Source organism: Neoarius graeffei, chromosome 5, assembly GCF_027579695.1.
Source record: "Neoarius graeffei isolate fNeoGra1 chromosome 5, fNeoGra1.pri, whole genome shotgun sequence".
NCBI lineage: Eukaryota > Metazoa > Chordata > Actinopteri > Siluriformes > Ariidae > Neoarius > Neoarius graeffei.
The window spans coordinates 69,552,714-69,571,499 of record NC_083573.1 but is presented as its reverse complement, the minus strand read 5'-3'; the positions used below and the strand labels follow the sequence as shown (position 1 = coordinate 69,571,499).

Here is an 18,786-nt window from a genome sequence, read left to right as displayed (position 1 = left end):
CCAGACAGACTGACGATATACTAAAGTTGTCTCCTGGATGCTAAATGCAGGTCTGAGTTGGAGTAATCGATGCCAGCATGGGTCTCTCAGTCATCACACTTGTATAATAGTGCCAAAGAAACAGGATTTCTCAAATTAAATATTTCAAATATCTCATACACCCAGTGAGAGCTGTCTTCAGCAGGCTCTATATGCATAAATGTGATAGCATATTCAACCACCGGTCAGGAAAAGAATGTTGTATTGGAGTTGTGTTGACTTGAAAGGGTAATTTCATTTGAAATCATTATTAGGACATAGAGGTTGTAAAGGTTATACTTTAATGATATGTATCACATCAGGTAAGTAGAGAGGGTGAGTTTATAATACATGTCTTATTCATACGGTACAAGTCAATCATTCTGATGAGAGTCAATGAAAGTGTAACAAATGATTTCTTTGAAATAATCACTAGAGCTTTAAATATGGTCAAAAATTAGAGGCACCTATAAGCATAGGGAGAAATATCACGGCAGTTACACAGAAATCCATCTGTTGGATTCTTAACACAACCTTTGCTGTGGACCATGAACACAGCTGGAGAGAAAAATAAACATTGATGCACTATATGGCCAAAGGTTTGTGGACACCTAACTATCACTCTCATATGTGCTCCTTGAACTTCATGTATGATATTTAGCCCCCTTTGCTCTTATAATCACATCCACTTTTCTATGAAGGCTGGGGATTTACCCAATTAGTCACAACAGCATTAGTGAGGTCAGGCACTGATGTAGGGCAAGGAGGCCTGGGGTGCAGTCCATGTTCCAAATTATTCCAAAGGTGTTCAGTGGGGTTGAGGGGCTGTGTGCAGACCACTCAAGGTCTTCCACACCAACCTTGCCAAGCCATGTCTTCATGGCGCTCACTTTGTGCAAAGGTGCTGTCATGCTGGGACATGTTTGGGCCCCTTAATTCCAGTGAAGAGAAATTGTAATGCTACACCATACAAAGACATCCTATACAACTGTGTATACAACTCCCAACTTTGTGGCAACAGTTTGGGGAAGAACCACATATTGGTGTGATGGTCAGGTGTAAAACATTTGGCTATATAGTGTATGCTTCGTATATTGACAATACAAAACATGATTAATACAATGCAGCTGTAAGTGAGGCTGTATTTTGAAAAACTTGTTGGATTAACAGTCATTATTGGTATATACAAAGGTAAACAGGAAGAGTCAAGGAAGCGTTCAGCTTTGAAAACATTGTTCTCAGCATGTGTGTGACTGATTAGTCACATTTTGTTGTATGTTCTTACATGATAAGTGTCTCTGTGTGAAATGCAGAGTAGGTAAGTGTTTGTTGTGAGCTGGAGATGGTGGGCTGTGTTGTTGGTGAGGGAGATGGGGAGGATGCAGATGAGGTGGAGGAAGAGCGATTAGCCCAGCGTGAGGGTAGACGTCTTTTAGTAGGGCAAACTGGTCGAGAGAAACTCTTCTTGGCAGTTACTGTTGATTCTTTGCTCTGCAGTAGAGACAAACATTTTAAAATATCACTTTTTTCTTGAAGTATATAAAGGTTAAATTGGTAAGCAATCTCATTGTCTTTTCTCTTTATCAACCTACAGTAGGCTAATGTTCAAGCATTCCTGAGTTTCATATAAAATGACTTGATTATGAAGATATAACCATGTTTGCTGTGAATGCCTTCCATCTGGAGTCAAGATAAGACAAATTTAACCCTTGTTTTATTGTTTGATGTGCTTTTTTATAATGGTTGATTTTCCAACAGTTTGTAAAGTAATCTTTAACAGACATCTGTGCAGAAGGTTCTGCTAGCCATATGTAGATAGTTTAGTAATTGCACCACAAGTCTTTCCTTCTGTCTAAAGGCAGATTCCAACTGGGCCATAGATGAAAGGTTTGGATTTAAAGCTTAGTAACAGAGCCAAATTTCGTGCTACTAGTCTTTAAATTTTAGGAGCTTAAAAATGCCTCATCTCTGTAATAAAGTGGTGTGTACTCATTTTCTGAACAGACCAGAAATGAATAATGGTGTGCAATCTGGAAATATTTTCTAATGGAACTCAGCATCAGGAATTTTAATTATGCTCTTTCAAAGGTTTTGGGGAGACAGAGTATTTTATTTCCTGGTATACTCTACATTTTTCCAGATGCATAAAGCAATCCTTGTACCAGAATTAAAAATAAACAAGAATAAAAAGACCATAAGATACATTCTCTTTACTTTGTCTCCAGAAAATGACAAAGATGTGGTGAACAAAGCATGAGTTTGACTAAGCAACCATGGATTTCCACAGTAACTATACCTGTGTCTCATATAAACGAGAGACAATTTAAAGGAAAAAACTTTGGCTCTTTTATGCTTTCGGTCATTTTGCTGGTGTGGTGTGGGTTCACTTTTTTCCACTGAGTGGGCGGCACGGCATTGTAGTGGTTAGTACTGTCGCCTCACAGCAAGAAGGTTCTGGGTTCAAGCCCAATGGCCGACAGGGGCCTTTCTGTGTAGAGTTTGCATGTTCTCTCCCGTGTCTGTGTGGGTTTCATTCGGGTGATCCGGTTTCCCCCACAGTCCAAAGACATGCGGTTAGGTTAACATGGGGTGGTCTTGGGCTGAACTGCCCTTGAGCAAGGCACCTAACCCCCAACTGCTCCCCAGGCACTGTAGCATAGCTGCCCACTGCTCTGGGTATATATGTGTGTGTGTGTGTGTGTGTGTGTGTGTGTGTGTGTGTGTGTGTGTGTGTGTGTGTGTGTGTGCGCGCATGTGTGTGTTCACTGCTTCAGATGGATTAAATGCAGAGGATGAATTTCACTGTGCTTGAGTGTGCATGTGACAAATAAAGGCTGCTTCTTCTTTTTCTAAAAAAGTCACTGTAAACCAACACAAAATTATTCTGACTGATCATCACTTTTATCCTACTGGACAGTAATCAGGATAGAATTAGGACATTTCTATCCAGAGTGACAATGTCCCTGTCCACAAGACATGAGGGCTCACTGAATGGTTTGATGAGTATGAAAATGATGTATATCCTAAAACTATGCTATAACCTTCACACTCACCAGATCTCAACCCAATTAAAGACCTATGGGAAATTTTGGACTAATGTGTTAGACAGCATTCTCACCATCATCAAAACACCAACTGGGAGAATGGTTTTTGGAAGAATGGTGTTCATTCCTCCAGCACAGTTCTCGAGGTTTGCTGAATCTACACCAAAGTGCATTGGTGGAGCAATGGGACAAAGTGCAACAATGGGATGAGCCGGGATACGACACCCCATCCCGGCAGAGCTGAGGAGGAGACCCAGGGACTGCAAAGCCGGGGCTAAGCTAAATGCTAGGCTAGCGGACAACCGGCAGCGCTGCAAACCATCCATTCCCTCTGTTATCATGGGGAATGTGAACTCATTGTCGAACAAGGTCGACGAGCTATCCGCACTGAACAGCCAGTGGATTTACCGTGAGAGCAGCTTGTTTATCTTTACGGAGACATGGCTAACACACCTCGTACCGGATGCTAACGTGGACCTGCAGGGATTCACTGCTGTGAGAGCCGACAGAGACGCTAAAGCATGCGGGAAAGGCGAATATGGGGGACTCATAATCTATGTAAACAACCGCTGGTGTAACCCGGGGCATATCTCCGTAAAGACAGTCTTATGTTGCCCGGACTTGGAGCTGCTAGTCGTTAGCCTGCGGCCATATTATCTGCCGAGGGAGTTCAGTCACGTGATCACCATCTGTGTTTACATCCCTCCGAGGGTAGACGCAGCCACTGCATGTGAGAGGATTCACTCTGTCACAACAAGGCTGCAGATACAGCACCCTGAGGCATTTATGATAATTTCTGGGGACTTTAATCACGCTACTTTGGACTCTGCTTTGGCTGCTTTTTACCAGGTTGTGGACTGTCCAATAAGGAACAACAGGACAATTGACTTGCTGTATGCTAATGTGAGGGATGCATAGAGAGTCATACCCCTCCCCCCACTAGGGAAGTCTGACCACAACCTGGTTCGTCTACAGCCGAAGTACACCCCCCTGGTCCAAAGGCAGCCTTCAACAACTAGCTCCATCAGGAGGTAGTCCCCTGAAATGGAAGATGCCCTCAGAGACTGCTATGACACCACGGACTGGGATGTGCTGCTTAGCCCACACTGTGAGGACATAGAGGGGCTGGCACACTGTCTGACGGATTACCTCAGCTTCTGTGCAGATGTGGTCTCCCCCGCTAAGACTGTACGGTGTTACCCTAATAACAAGCCATGGGTAACACAGGAAGTCAAAGCTGTCCTCAACAGGAAGAAGGCCGCCTTCAGGAGCAGGGACAGGGAGATGATGAAAGCAGCACAGCAGGAAGTGAAACGCTGCGTGAGGGAAACTAAGGACAGCTACAAGAGAAAGGTGGAGCAGAAGCTGAAGGAGAACAGCATGAGGGAGGTCTGGGAAGGTGTGAAAACCATCACAGGCCACAACACAAAGACCAGAGTCGTTGAGGGGACAGTGGAGAGGGCGAACGAGCTGAATGACTTCTTCAAGCGGTTCAACCAGCCCACATCCCCCCCACCCTCCCCCTCACTGCAGCCATCTCTCCTTCTTCCCTCAACATACCTCCCCCCAGTCATCGCAGCAGCCCCCTCCTTCCCCACCTCAACACAGACTCCTCCATGCATCACTGCAGACCAGGTCAGAGGTCAACTGAGGAAGCTTCACCCCAGGAAAGCAGCAGGCTTGGACAAGGTGTGTCCCCGACTACTGAAGACCTGCGCTGCTGAACTGGGTGAACTACTCCAACGCATCTTCAACCTCAGCCTGCAGTTGGGGAGAGTGCCCACCCTCTGGAAGACATCATGCATCGTTCCAGTTCCCAAGAAGAACTGGCCCAGCAAGCTGAACGACTTCTGACCAGTGGCACACACTTCACATCTGATGAAGATGTTTGAGCAGCTCTTCCTCAGCCTCCTCAGACCCCAGGTGCAACATGCCCAGGACTGTCTGCAGTTTGCGTACTGGGCAGGTGTTGGTGTGGAAGACGCCATCCTCTACCTGCTACACCGAGCCCACTTGCATCTGGATAAGGGAAATGGCACAGTGAGGATCCTCTTCTTGGACTTCTCGAGTGCCTTCAGCACCATCTTCAGCCCCTTATGCTTCAGGACAAACTGAACAGGATGCGAGTGGACCCCTGCCTGGTCACCTGGATCTCCAGCTACCTCACCAACAGGCCGCAGTACGTCAGGCTGAAGGACATCATGTCTGATGCTGTGATTAGCAGCATCGGAGCACCCCAGGGCACGGTGCTGGCCCCTCTTCTCTTCACCCTGTACACCACGGACTTCTGCTACAACTAGGAGCTGTGTCACATTCAGAAGTTCGCCAATGACACAGCCATCATGGGGTGTATCTGGGACGACAGAGAGGAGGAGTATAGGAGCCTGGTGCGGGGCTTTGCCATTTGGTGCATCAGAAACCATCTGTAGCTCAACACCTCAAAGACCAAGGAGCTCGTCATTGACTTTGGGAGGTCCAGACCAAGGTCACGACCAGTTCTGATCGAGGGAGTTGAGGTGGAGGCTGTGGATTCCTACAAATACCCCAGGCTGTGGCTGGACAGCAAGCTGGACTGGACTTGCAACACCAACCACCTGTACAGGAAGGTACAGAGCAGGCTATACTTCCTGAGGAGGCTGAGGTCCTTTAACATCTGCAGGAAACTCCTGTGGATGTTCTATCAGTCCGTGGTCACCAGTGTCCTGTTTTACACTGTGGTGTGCTGGGCGGCAGCACATCCAAGAAGGACACATCCAGGCTGGACAAACTGATCAGGTGGGCCGGCTCTGTGGTCGGCATGAAGCTGGACTCTCTGGTGATGGTGGCAGAGAAGAGGACTATGGACAAACTACTGAACATCACGGACGATGCTAGTCACCCTCTGCACACCGTCATCAGCAACCAGAGGAGCCTGAACAGAATGCTCCTTCCCAAGTGCAGGACTAACAGACTTAAAAACTCCTTTGTCCCTCATGCCATCAGACTGTACAACTCCTCTCGGGGGGGAACAGGAGGACAGAGGCTGGGAAGGAGCAGTAGCCTAGCCTGACAAAAAGCAATACTGGACAATGTGCAATATAAATGTGCAATCCCTCTCCTGCTGGACTTTTTTTTCTCCCCATATCTTATTTTTTTTATATTTGTATATGTAAATACTTAATTTAATTTATCTAGAAGTTTTCTCTATTTTCTATTTATCCTGTAATGATGCTGCTGGAATTTTAATTTCGCTGAGGGAACCTTCCCAAAGGGATCAATAAAGTTCAATCTAATCTAATCTAATCTAATCTAATCTAATCTAATCTAATCTAATCTAATCTAATCTAATCTAATCTAATCTAATCTAATCTAATCTAATCTAATCTAATCTAATCTAATCTAATCTAAATTAAAGCTGTTCTGGTAGATCATAATGGCCCAACACCTTACTAAGACATTTTATGTTGTATTTTCCTCTAACTTGGTGGCACGGTGGTGTAATGTTTAGCACTGTCACTTCACAGCAAGAAGGTTGTGGATTCGAGCCCGGTGGCCAACAGGGGCCTTTCTGTGTGGAGTTTGCATGTTCTCCCCGTGTCTGCGTGGGTTTCCTCTGGGTGCTCCGGTTTTCCCCACAGTCCAAAGACATGCAGGTTAGGCTAACTGGTGGTTCTAAATTGACCATAGGTATGAATGTGAGTGTGAATGGTTGTTTGTCTCTATGTGTCAGCCCTGTGATGATCTGGCGACTTGTCCAGGGTGTACCCCGCCTCTCACCCATAGTCAGCTGGGATAGGCTCCAGCTTGCCCACGACCCTGCACAGGATAAGCGGTTACAGATAATGGATGGATGGATTTTTGTCTAACTTGTCAGTCATGTGTCCCTCGTTCATCAAAATATCTAATTGCAATTGGATGTTTTTCATAAGCAATGATACCAGTGTGTCTTTTAACAGTGTTTAACATGTTTTTTTGTCTTTAAGTTGGCAGACTGACCTTCACTGCTACACGTGCTTCTTTGTGAGCTATAGCTTGGTGGTGAGGTGTATGTGTGACTCTTTCACTGGATCTTGACTGATGCTGGATTTCCAGCAAATTCAAGAGCTCTGTGAGGTCCTCCTCCCTCCCTGGATTAAACTGCAGTTGCTTGTCTTGCTGGGAATGTCCCAAATTTTCATAACTCTTCAAAATCCTCTCTATTGCCCCATAGTTGGACCGGGACTCCAGTGGTCGAGGGTAGGCAGCCAGAGTCGAAGGTTTCCAAGGATTTTCATCTAAAACTCTGGACCTTGTGTTAGGCATGTCCTGTTTTGTACGTTCTGGTTTTTTAGGTTTTGTTTCAGCAGGATACTGACCTGAAGTGACAGACTTGACTTTATTGACTTTACTCTCAGCCTGATCTTTTAGCTGTGATGGACTCAAATCTAAATCTGATTTAATTGTTCTCAAGCTTTTATCATACCGAGTGATGGAAGGTTGCCTGTCTTCTGTATGTGATAACAGGCGTGTACATTTTGAGTCCTTGTGTTTCACTGCTAGATGCTGTGACAGACCAGATGTTACCTTCTTCACTTTTACATCCTGTTGCAGAGTTGAGGGGCCAGAACTGGAATCTTTTGTTTCGTTCTTTAACTGAGGAGCAACCTGTTCATACTTGCTTATGGAATACTGTGTTGTAAGATCTGGTGGCACATTTGTCAGATTGTCCTCAGTGGTGCTATCAAATTTATAGTCCACATCTTTGGAGCTACTGTCCTCATCACACTGAAAACCCATGCCTGCCTGAAAGAGGATGCGGTTGAACTCAGCTGTTTTCCGTTCTAACATCTCATTCCTCCGTGGGACGGTGGTGTTGATAGAAGGTGAAGTTATGTCTGGAGGCGTGAGGAAGTCAGCATCCACACCCTTGTGTGTTGAGTCCATGAGATGAAGCTCTTCCTTCAAATTTTGTTTACTGTCTGCATCTATTTTTTTCTGACTGCACTCAGCCTCTGCAGCTATTATATTAACTTCTGAGATACATTTTTGGATAGGCACATATGTGGATGACTTGCTGCTGCCAAACCTGCTTCCATCACAGGACCACCGGCTCTGGCAGCAGCTGATATTGCACTTGGAATCATGAGGCACTGGGCCGGGCACAATCCCAGAGTCTGTCAGAATCTTTCCCTCATTTTCTTGTAGCATTGCTTCAAATCTTCGCACGATAGAAGGGCTGTTGCACTTTCTGTGACGACAAGGGCTTCCACATGTTTTGCGCAGCAGTGGCTCTGGGGCGTTCGATGGTATGTCTGTAGCCAAGGGGCTGTTAATATACCAAGATGTGCTCCTGAATGGAATAGGTGGGACATCTCTTCTCTTCACAGGTAGTTCAGTGTCACTTTCAGTCTTGGTTGAATTCTTTTTAACGTCATCCCAGTTCATTCCTTTCTGCTTTTCCAGGACATGAAGATCTTTGCACCACTCATTCAAGCTGAAATCTGTGTCACCTAGTTCCAACATATCTTTCTCACCCATCTCAGCATCTCCTGGAAAGAACGTTGACTCAGTCTGACTTCTGTGATAATAAACACAGAAAACACAGACCATTAACCTATCAGGCATGTGTCTCAAACATTCCTAAAGTGTATAGAATTACTGGTGATAATGATTAGTATGATTAGCAATTACCTTTTGAAATCAGATTTCTTCCTGATCTCATCCTGGTAGCTGCACAGCTCCTCACTAACCCTAGCTATTTCTTTAAGAGCCTATGGCAAATAAAATATATTTAACTGGGTGAGAAGGCACAACAACAAATCAGCAAATTTCTTACATAATTTCCACCAAATAATTGAATTACTACTCATGTTTATTTTATTCAAGAAAACTCACAGCATTAAGAGCAATCGTGTTCTTCTTTTTATCACTCGCACAGCTGATGTCCATATTCTGAAACCCTCGGTAAGGGTTGAGCAGATCCTTTTGTCCACCAGAGCTGGGCTTGTTCACAAGGCACCCATGAAGAATATCTTCTAGCTCTGCAGTGTTAATGGGCTCGAGTTCATTATGCTCATATTTCCCAGAGCTGCTATGCTTTGATCGCTCACTCTGACTGCTATAGTGCTGGCCATTGGGTTCATTGCTGTTATGACTGGAGTCAGTGCTGCTATGCCTGTGCTGGGTGAGGGGCTCTGAGTAACTGCTGCTGCGTGCCTCTGAGGAGTCAGTCAGAGTGCTGGATACAGTGCTGCCAGAATGTGTACTGAGCCTTATGGCAGTGGTTTGTGCACCACTGTTTGGTCCAAAAGCACCTTTCTGTCGATGAACCTTTACTTCATTGTACAGCTGAAATGACATGCAATAAATTCACTTGAAGGCTTAGCAATACCTCAGGATTGCCACTTCCATAAACAATATTGAATTACTGTTTTACTATTCATTTGTTCCTTTTTTGGCTTTAAATTTGCATTTGGGAGGCCAAAAGGCTCACTTGTTTTGATTTAAAACAGATTGTTCTGCTGGTTTAGTTCCCAACCAACACTTTTATTTCATTAAAATGAATAATCTCTTCTTCAAAGTGTATTAAATTTAAATGCATTCTTCTGGATCCCCCTGTAGTTCTGTAATTAAATTCTCCCCACCCCACCCCCTTATTATTACCACCCAATAAAAGCTCCTGACTGCAGCAGAGCTTGTTTACTAAGTATGATAAGTCTGAGAAATAACAAGATTTTTTTTTAAAAAGTGCCTAATTACAAAACAACAGACTGCTACTATCTAAAGTTTCTCATGTTTTATGTATCTAAATAAATGTATGTTAGCTCTATTACAAACATAAAATTCCTACAATGGCCACAATTGCATTCTCTCTCTAACCCTTTTGCACTATGGTATTTAATGAAGCATGTGATTAAGTTTTTAGAGCTCAAACTCATTTGACAAAAGCACTGATGCACAAAATTCTTTAAAATGGATAACCACTTTCACTGAAGGCATCCTGTTTTAAGCTCTGTAATAAGCTCTGTAATTAGCAATCTAGGAATGTGTTCAAAATCAATAGGACCACAGCACAGTTTATACTTTTTGAAGACCTTTGGGGTGTGGCAGCTTGTTTCCTGGGCTTGGTTTCCATCTGCAGACTCACCTCTTCAATCTTGTGCTGCATGTCCCTGAGCTGACTCTCCCACTCCTTCCTCTCCAAATCAAAGCGCTCCAAAAGCTCAGATTTCTCCCTCAGCCAGTCCCTCTCGCTGTGCTCCAGCCGGCAACGCAGGTCCATTGCTGCAGTATGGGTGTCTGCCAGCAGCCTCCGCTCTTCCTCTCTTTCCTTCCTTAATGTGTCTCCAGTCCCACTATTCACTGTACCTTTGGCCTCCAACTGAAAAAAGAGACAGAGAGAGAGATTTGATGAGAGTCAGAAGAAAATGGTGGTGTGCAGAGGATATTTACAGGAAAAAACAAGCACGGTTTTGAGGGAAAGTGGAAGTAGTGGGGTTATGAGGACAGGAGGATTCTGGGATTAAGTGGCTGGCATGCCCATAATATATAATACTGTAAAACTTGTCCTCACACTTATCCCATAGGATATATATCCTTAACCTTTTCAATATACAGGTGTATGGGTGCTGAAAGATTCCATATGCCATGACAAGGCCACCCTTGTGGGATGGCATCCCTGACCCACTAGTACTGACACAACATGTACTTCCATGATACATACAATTAAGACACATGTACTTGCAAAGAGTCGGTTTCAGATTTGAAGCATTTTATCAAATTTAATGTAGCAATTAAAATAAAAGTACTGTTATTGATGTCTTACTTTTCATTTCCCAGTCGCTGTTAGGTACCTTCAAGCATGATATGGACTGGATGTTAGGCAGATCAATTTACTTTGGATGGAAGAGCTGGATTATGGCTTTACTACCTTTGTGTAGGTGTAGTGTAGTGTAAGGTAGCTTACTACTTTTTCCTTTTGCCTTATCGTTTGTCATAAATTGAGAATATTCATACGGTTTTACTTTCCAGGGAAAAGTAAGCAATTAACTGTGTGAATACCAAGCAGCCATTTCCATTTCAGTTCAACACTTGTTAATACCAGAACACATTCCACATGCTATGAAGAAGGACAGGCTTAAATTTACACCCAAGTCTCTGTCCTTGAGCTGGCAATGGAAATAAATAGTGGCACAGCACCAGGGTGACATGAAGAATTATGGTCTGTCCTTGATGTATTTTAAGTCCATTATGAACATTTCTATGATTTGTTAGAAAGCAGCTTCACTCTGTCTTTTTTTTCCCCAGAGAAACTTGTATTAGGACAACAGTTTCACCTTTATAATGACAATATGTACACCATTCAATAAAAATATTCACTGTAATCATGTGTGGTTCATGAGAGAGAAAAAGGCTGTAACATACAATACATTTTAATTAAACAGACATTAGCTAACATTAAAACTGTTAAGAGGGAGATTAGAATATACTTTTGAGTCAGTTACTCTGTGCACACAGTTCTTTATTGAACATTTTGTTCTATTTCTTCTCATTATAAATGGAAAGGAGCAAGAAAAGATACATAATATAGTGCATAGAGTACCAGTAAAAAGTCTGAACACACCTTCTAATTCAATGGTTTTTACTGATTTTTATTAATTAAAAGACACTTTATGTCTTAAAGTAATGATGGATGTCGTTTCTCTTTACTTAGCTAAGTGGGTCTTGACATAATATGGATTACTACATTTGTGGAATAGGGCTATTTGCTGTATTTTTATTATTCACTATTTACTGTTTGATCAACACATTAAGAAGGCAAGAAATTGCATTAATTAACTTTTGACGAGGCACACCTGTTAATTGAAAAGCATTCCAGGTGACTACCTCATGAAGCTGGTTAAGATAATGCCAATAGTGTGTAAAACATCATCACGGTAAACGGTGGCTACTTTGAAGAATCTAAAATATGAAACATTTTTGGCTTTTTTAACACTTTTTGTTTACCACAAAATTCCATATACACTCATTCACCTGCTGTTTGATGCAGTTCTCTAATTAGCCGATCCCTTGACAGCAGCACAATGCATAAAATCATGCAGATACAAATCAAGAGCTTCAGTTAATGTTCACTTCAAACATCAGAATGGGAAAAACTGTGATCTCTGTGACTTTCACTGTGGCATGGGTGTTGGTGCCAGATGGACTGGTTTGAGTATTTCAGAAACTGCTGATCTCCTGGGGTTTTCACACACAACAGTCTCTAGGATTTACAGAGCATGGTGCAACAAACAAAAAAACATTGAGTGAATGACAGTTCTGTGGATGGAAACGTCTTGTTGATAAGAGAGGTCAGAGGAAAATGGCCAGTGGTGGGTTTCCCAAAAGCCTCTTAACGCTAAGAGCATCTTAACTAGGGAAGGGAGTGTTCATTGTGCTGCTTGCACGACCATTTAATGATGATCTTTGTGCTACGATGCTTTTGGGAAACTCGGCACAGATTGGTTTGAGCTGCCAGAAAGGATGTAGCAACTCATAGCAACTCTTTATAACCATGATGAACAGAAAAGCATCTCAGCATGCAACAGCAGAAGACCACATTGGGTTCCACTCCTGCCAGCCAAGAACGGGAATCTTAGAATCAAGAACAAGTTCATATTAATGTGGCCGGTGAGTGTATGTTCCATATGCTATTTTATAGTTTTGATGTCTTTAGTATTGTTCTACAGTGTAGAAAATAGTGAAAAATACAGAAAAACCTATGAATGAGTAGGGGTGTCCTAACTTTTGATTGGTACTGTAGTTCAATAGCTTTTACAATTAAATTTAGGTCAGCTAAACTCTTACAAATTTATATGTATTGAATTTTGCAACAATATTGACACAGCATAAAGGCTGGAATCATATACTGTAATAATCAATAAAATTCCAAAACCTAAAATGTTTTCACAAATTGGCCATTTTGACTTTATCAAACAATCAAAACAATAGAGCATGTCAGGATACTGAACTAAAACTGAACTCATACAAATATTCACAATACCATGCTGATATAGGGATGTACCTCTTGTAGTACTATACATCTTAAGCATGTGACTGTAGCCATGGCAGATGTTTCAAGGTCCTGGTTCTCTGACATGGTTTATATATCCATTTGACCTGTTCTGAAAATGGAAACCCTACATTCTGTTCAGGAATCCGGTCTCTCTCTTTTCAACACTTCTTTCACCAAGAACTCCTGAAAGTTCACAATACTTGTGTCTTGAAAAGCTGGTGATTGTCAGAGAGGGTTTTTTTAAACATATTGGTGTAAGGAATTTCCTAAGCATCATTAAACAAATGACTTTTAATAAATGGTAATTTGACTTTACTGCTTGTTAGTAGTTCATTCTTCTTGACAAAAATATCTTTGCAGTTCATCAGTACACAATACTACTAATAATGTTTTGTTTTGCTTTTTCACACATTCTTCATGTGGAAACCTACTTGCACTTGCCAGGTAAACACTAGTTCAGTGATCCACCATGTGCCCAAAACCACAAATAATACCTATAATACAATAGTGCTTCATAACAGCAAAACCAGATTCAATCATGGCCTGTATAAAACAACAAACCACTAAATAATATGGACATAGCTGTTAACTGCATGCATTCCTTTAGGTGGATTAGCTCTGATTATTTACAAACCAAGGGCATGTGAAATGGTGCACTGGTCATATTTTGTACCATGTGATCAACCTCGAAGGAAATGGTCGGCTGCTTTAAAGTTCAGTTTAAAATATGATTATTGCTGTAACTCTGTGACTGAAGCTCTGTCTCTGGGTAAGAGTGTCACAGAGGCAGTCCTCTATAAATAGGCAGCTAGACCAATGCTTTAACATTTCACATTCCTAAGGGTGGGGCTGCAAGGACACAGAGAGTTCACCACCTCCATTTTAAAAATATGCAAGGAAATATACTGGCAAAAACATAACCAGGAATGCCTGGTAAACCTGGGGCGTCCTCAGTGGCCGCAGTCTAAGCTGTGGAAGGATGTGGGTGATGGTGAAAACAGCATTTATGCTTTCTTTTGACTCCTCCCTGAAATCTAATCTCAATGCCAGCTAATACTTTAGTGTGTGCAACCAAATTGCTGTTTTTCAGATTTTTTTTTAGGGAAGGCAAGTGCAGCAGTGTTATTGTGATTGAAATGATTGGCTGGTGAAATGTTAAACACTAGTAAACAAGGCACAGCTTTTCTTTCTTTTCTTTTTTTTTTTGTAAATGCATATAGCTTTATTTAAAAACCACAGGAACCTAACTATGTGATTGCATTTAATTGTGCTAGTATCTGTATGGTGAGAATCTGCATGGACAAACTGTGAATAAACTGTGATATTTGAAGGACTACATGTACTGTGCTGACCACGAGATGGCCTAGTGGTTAGCATGTCCGCCTCTCAACTGGGAGATCGCGAGTTCTACTTGCGGTTGAGTCATACCAAAGACTGTCATAAAAATGGTACCTACTACCATCTGGCAAGGCATGCCACAATAAGAGTCAAACTCTTGTGGTTACCAGAGGACTAACCCCCCATTGTAACCCTATCTGTAATAGGTGACACGCAGAGGGCTACTGAAACGGAGATCGGTGCCGCACCCATGTGCCTCAAGAGCCGGTTAGTACTGGGACAGGAGACTGCCTGGGAAGACCAGATCCTGACGGGGAAGGATTTTGACTTGACTTGGTCTGTGCCAGGACTTCTTCAAGTTTATATGTAAAATGAGTAGTCTTTATTGTAGTAAAAGTTGTATAAACTAATAAATATAGCATTCTTGTAATTTTTTGTGGTCCATACATAGTAATAATTGGGTACAGTCTCAAACCCACTTGTGTAAATTTTGTAGAGTTTTGGACAGAGGTATGTCAATCAAGCTATGGAATTACAGGCCATAGCTGACTGGTTCTTAGTTGTCGGGCCTCAGAAAATTCGGGGGGGGGGGGGGGGGGGGGGGATGTTGAACTGTGTTTAATATTTCCTTTTCCCCCCTTCATTCACACTTTGCTGGATGTTGCATTTAACACTGAAATTTGGTATGACATTTGGTATATTTTATTCCCACAAATTAAAAAACTAAGCTTTTAGATAAGCTTTTAAAGAATATTGGCTCCAAGTTTGGGAAACTGTTTCAAATCATGATTCAAGCTCCGTATGACTACCCAGACTAATGTGTATCTAATACGCCAAGACATCCTGAGATGCATCCACCCCTCCAAAATTCCACAGCACTACTCCTCTCCATCTCCTCTGCCCTGAAGAGTACACTGCACTACTGTATTAGGAGAGCATAGCAATGACTCACTCGAGGGATAATGCATAAACCACCAGAGGGGATTATAACGGTTCTGACTCCAGATGATAAATACAGTAGACAGTCTGGACTGTGTCTTTAAAAGATGTCAAAAACAAAAGGGAGAATTATTTGAGAATGGGACCAGACAATAAGGGATAATGTCTTGATACTAAAATGTCAGAGACAGTGTATTAGTTTTAAACAGCACCACTGCCTTCATCACTCATTTTGTAAAAATCCAGGCTAAGTAACAAATGGCTTTTCCAAATGTGGGAGTACACATCTCCATTTCTTGCATTCAAAAAGTAATTTTGTTTGCTTATTATGAGTGCATTTGGCCTGGCAGACAATAAGTTAAGCACTCACAAGCAATTTGGCTAGTTTTTGGGTCTGTGATGACTTGTCAGATTTTCTTTTGAAAAAAAAAAAACTTCTGATACTCAATTAGTGATGGTGGTGATTTGTGATTCTCATGTGTAACCCTTATGAAAATATTAGATTTTTTTTTCAGTCTTGGTTCCTTTAATGTGTGCTACCGTATATAATGATCCCTGGTTGTGTGACTGCCCAGTGTGTGCACTATACCAGATTATTATACGTACAGGACACTTTTTCGATGGAATAAAAACATGCATGCTATTACCTTCTAGCGGGTTTCATTCATTTGGTTTGATAGCATGCAATATTGTTAGCATATCACTTATCCTACATGTATTATGTCACTCTACCTAATGGAGAATGAGCGTTGAATATGGTTTACGATATTGCATGGTTGTCAAGACAGCATGACATCACACATCGGAAACATAAAACTTCCATGCTAGCAAGCAACTGTGACAATTTGTAAACAAACATGGCCGCCAGGTTTGCTTCGGTAAATATGGAAGATCTCATCTCATTATCTGTAGCCACTTTATCCTGTTCTACAGGGCCGCAGGCAAGCTGTAGCCTATCCCAGCTGACTATGGGCGAGAGGCGGGGTACACCCTGGACAAGTCGCCAGGTCATCACAGGGCTGACACATAAACACAGACAACCACTCACATTCACACCTACAGTCAATTTAGAGTCACCAGTTAACCTAACCTGCATGTCTTTGGACTGTGGGGGAAACCGGAGCACCCAGACACGGGGAGAACATGCAAACTCCACACAGAAAGGCCCTCGCCGGCCATGGGGCTCGAACCCGGATCTTCTTGCTGTGAGGTGACAGCGCTAACCACTACACCACCATGCCGCCCTAAAAATAATAATAATAATAATAATAATAATAACATTGGTTGGCTTTTTTTGTGGTAGAGCAGATATATTCCATTCAGCTAGCATGATATTGAACGAGTTGAAAACAAGTTCAGTATCATGAAGCTGAATGGAATATATCTGATATACCACTCAAAGCCATCCAATATTTTTTTTTTCGTGGTCTGGTTTCCATCAAATCGTGCGCTCTGATTGGCTTGCGAGCAGTCCGGAATCCTACAATCCGGACCCCGGTTACAGACCTTTGGTGACTTGCTCATTCACACCAACAATAAACATAGTAGCAATTTTTTGTCAACATTCATTTTTGCATTTCTCAGTATAATAGCATTAATTTTACAGCATGGATAGCAATAACGACAGTGTTTACAGCGAAAGTGAGTTTTACTACCCTGATGAAGACGAAATAAAAGAAAACATTTCAGGAGAAAGCCGAAAACAAGCTTGGAGCAGGTTTGTTCTAAATATGGTTTCCCTTTCGGGCGCGCTCATTTTCTCTTAGAATTTGGTAAAGAAAAAAATAAATATATTATTTACCAGCTTAAGGTCGGTCCATATCGTGAAATACCATGACCTCGGCCCAGAGGCCTCGGTCAGTATTTTCAAGACCTCGGTCACGGTATTTCACGATATGGACCGACCTTAAGCTGGTAAATAATATATGCAATTGTGCATAAATCCCAGGATGAAAAAAAAAAATCTTGAGATGCTTTCATATAATAAAGTACTGTTGACTCTTGGCTGAATTTAGTCCAGGCCAAATACCCGAGTGAGGCTTTTAATATATATGCAGCCTACCTCTGTCACCTACAACCAGGCATAACTTCTCAGCCATGAAAGAATCTATTTACAGACTTTCATTAAAGCACATAAACTCCTCTTGCTGCATGTACCTGTGCAATTCTGCATTTGAGCTCTGCCTTTTCCAGCTCCCAGGCGCACTGGTCCTTGGTGTACTGCATCTGGAGTTGGCTGCGTTTACTCTCTTCCCTTTTCACCTCCGACTGCACCTCCTCCAACAAGGACTTCAGATCCAGCAATATCCGTCTGTTCTCTCCGCCCTGCAAACAGCACGCACACACACACAAAGTTAACCATTAAATAGGCTATGTGAAGTGATCAGTGGTTGTCTGCGACTGATCCGTGCTGCATTAGATTACTTGCACTTCTGCAACTTCTCTCAAAAGCATTTCCTTCTCTTTCATCCACGCGTCTTTTTCCTGCCCGTGCCGCTTCCTGAGCTCCTCGAACCTCTTTCTGAGTCGTAAATGTTGGTTCTGGAGATCTGCAGATGGCGACACTGCACCTCCGAGGCCAGAGTGCTGGGAAAAATGTCCCACAGAGGCCCTAGAGGTCACTTCTCGGAGTGGACTCCGACTGCGGTTCCTGTCCTCTTCCTTCATGGAACAAGGCACGAATTCCCAGCCATGCGTCTTACGCACTGTGAAACCCTGCGCCATTTCCAAGCGCATTCCACATCTCTCTCGAGCACTCCGAGATTACAGAAGTGTTGTGAAAGACCCCCTTTAGGAGTCCCTTCAGCTGCAGTCCTTGTTTCACTCTGAGAGATTACAAAGACTAGCCGAACCCGGCCATGGTTGTATCTGTGCGCGCACCGGGCGCATTTGCTCTTCCCATGCCAGCGTTGGAGCGACAGGATCAGCCTGTCACACTCCACTGACACACCCACATCCAGCTTTTTACTACTCCAATCCTCAGCCAGCGCGCATTTCCAACTGTCTTTACTTAGTCCACATTCTGGTGTTAGTTTTCATCCGGCTCCTTCTAACATACCGATCAGAAGGAGCACAACATACAGCGCTCTGATGTCAGAGTTTGGTGTTTATATTTACTCCTTGTAGCTACCCGACTCACCTCCCTGACCGGACCGAGTAGGCTATTCGATCTAAAAATACCAATAAAGACTGCAGTTGCAATAGCACTGGAATATCATTATTCAGGAATACTGGAATTCCATGCATGCCTTTGTGTTTCCTTGCTAGCTTTCAGAGCAGCCCCTTTCAAACAAACACCCGTCCCGTCCCCCCTTTAGCTCCATGGCGCAACAGCTGCATGACAAAAAAAAAAAACATTCCTATCAACTCTCACATCGAAAACAAAGCGTGAAGATGTCTTACCTCGAAGCATTGTACACTCGTTTAAAAAGGTTG

General features: G+C 42.7%; 1 protein-coding gene across 1 annotated transcript; it reads right to left on the bottom strand.

The window, feature by feature from the left end:
- Positions 1–341: 341 nt before the first annotated feature.
- Positions 342–18,604, bottom strand: mtcl3a (MTCL family member 3a). Its single transcript, XM_060922310.1, is given in 8 exon segments — positions 342–1,509; positions 7,038–8,598; positions 8,712–8,791; positions 8,916–9,368; positions 10,168–10,401; positions 17,509–17,676; positions 17,776–18,057; positions 18,059–18,604. Coding segments are annotated over 8 exon segments (3,024 nt in total). The 5' UTR covers positions 18,095–18,604; the 3' UTR covers positions 342–1,299.
- Positions 18,605–18,786: the final 182 nt, after the last annotated feature.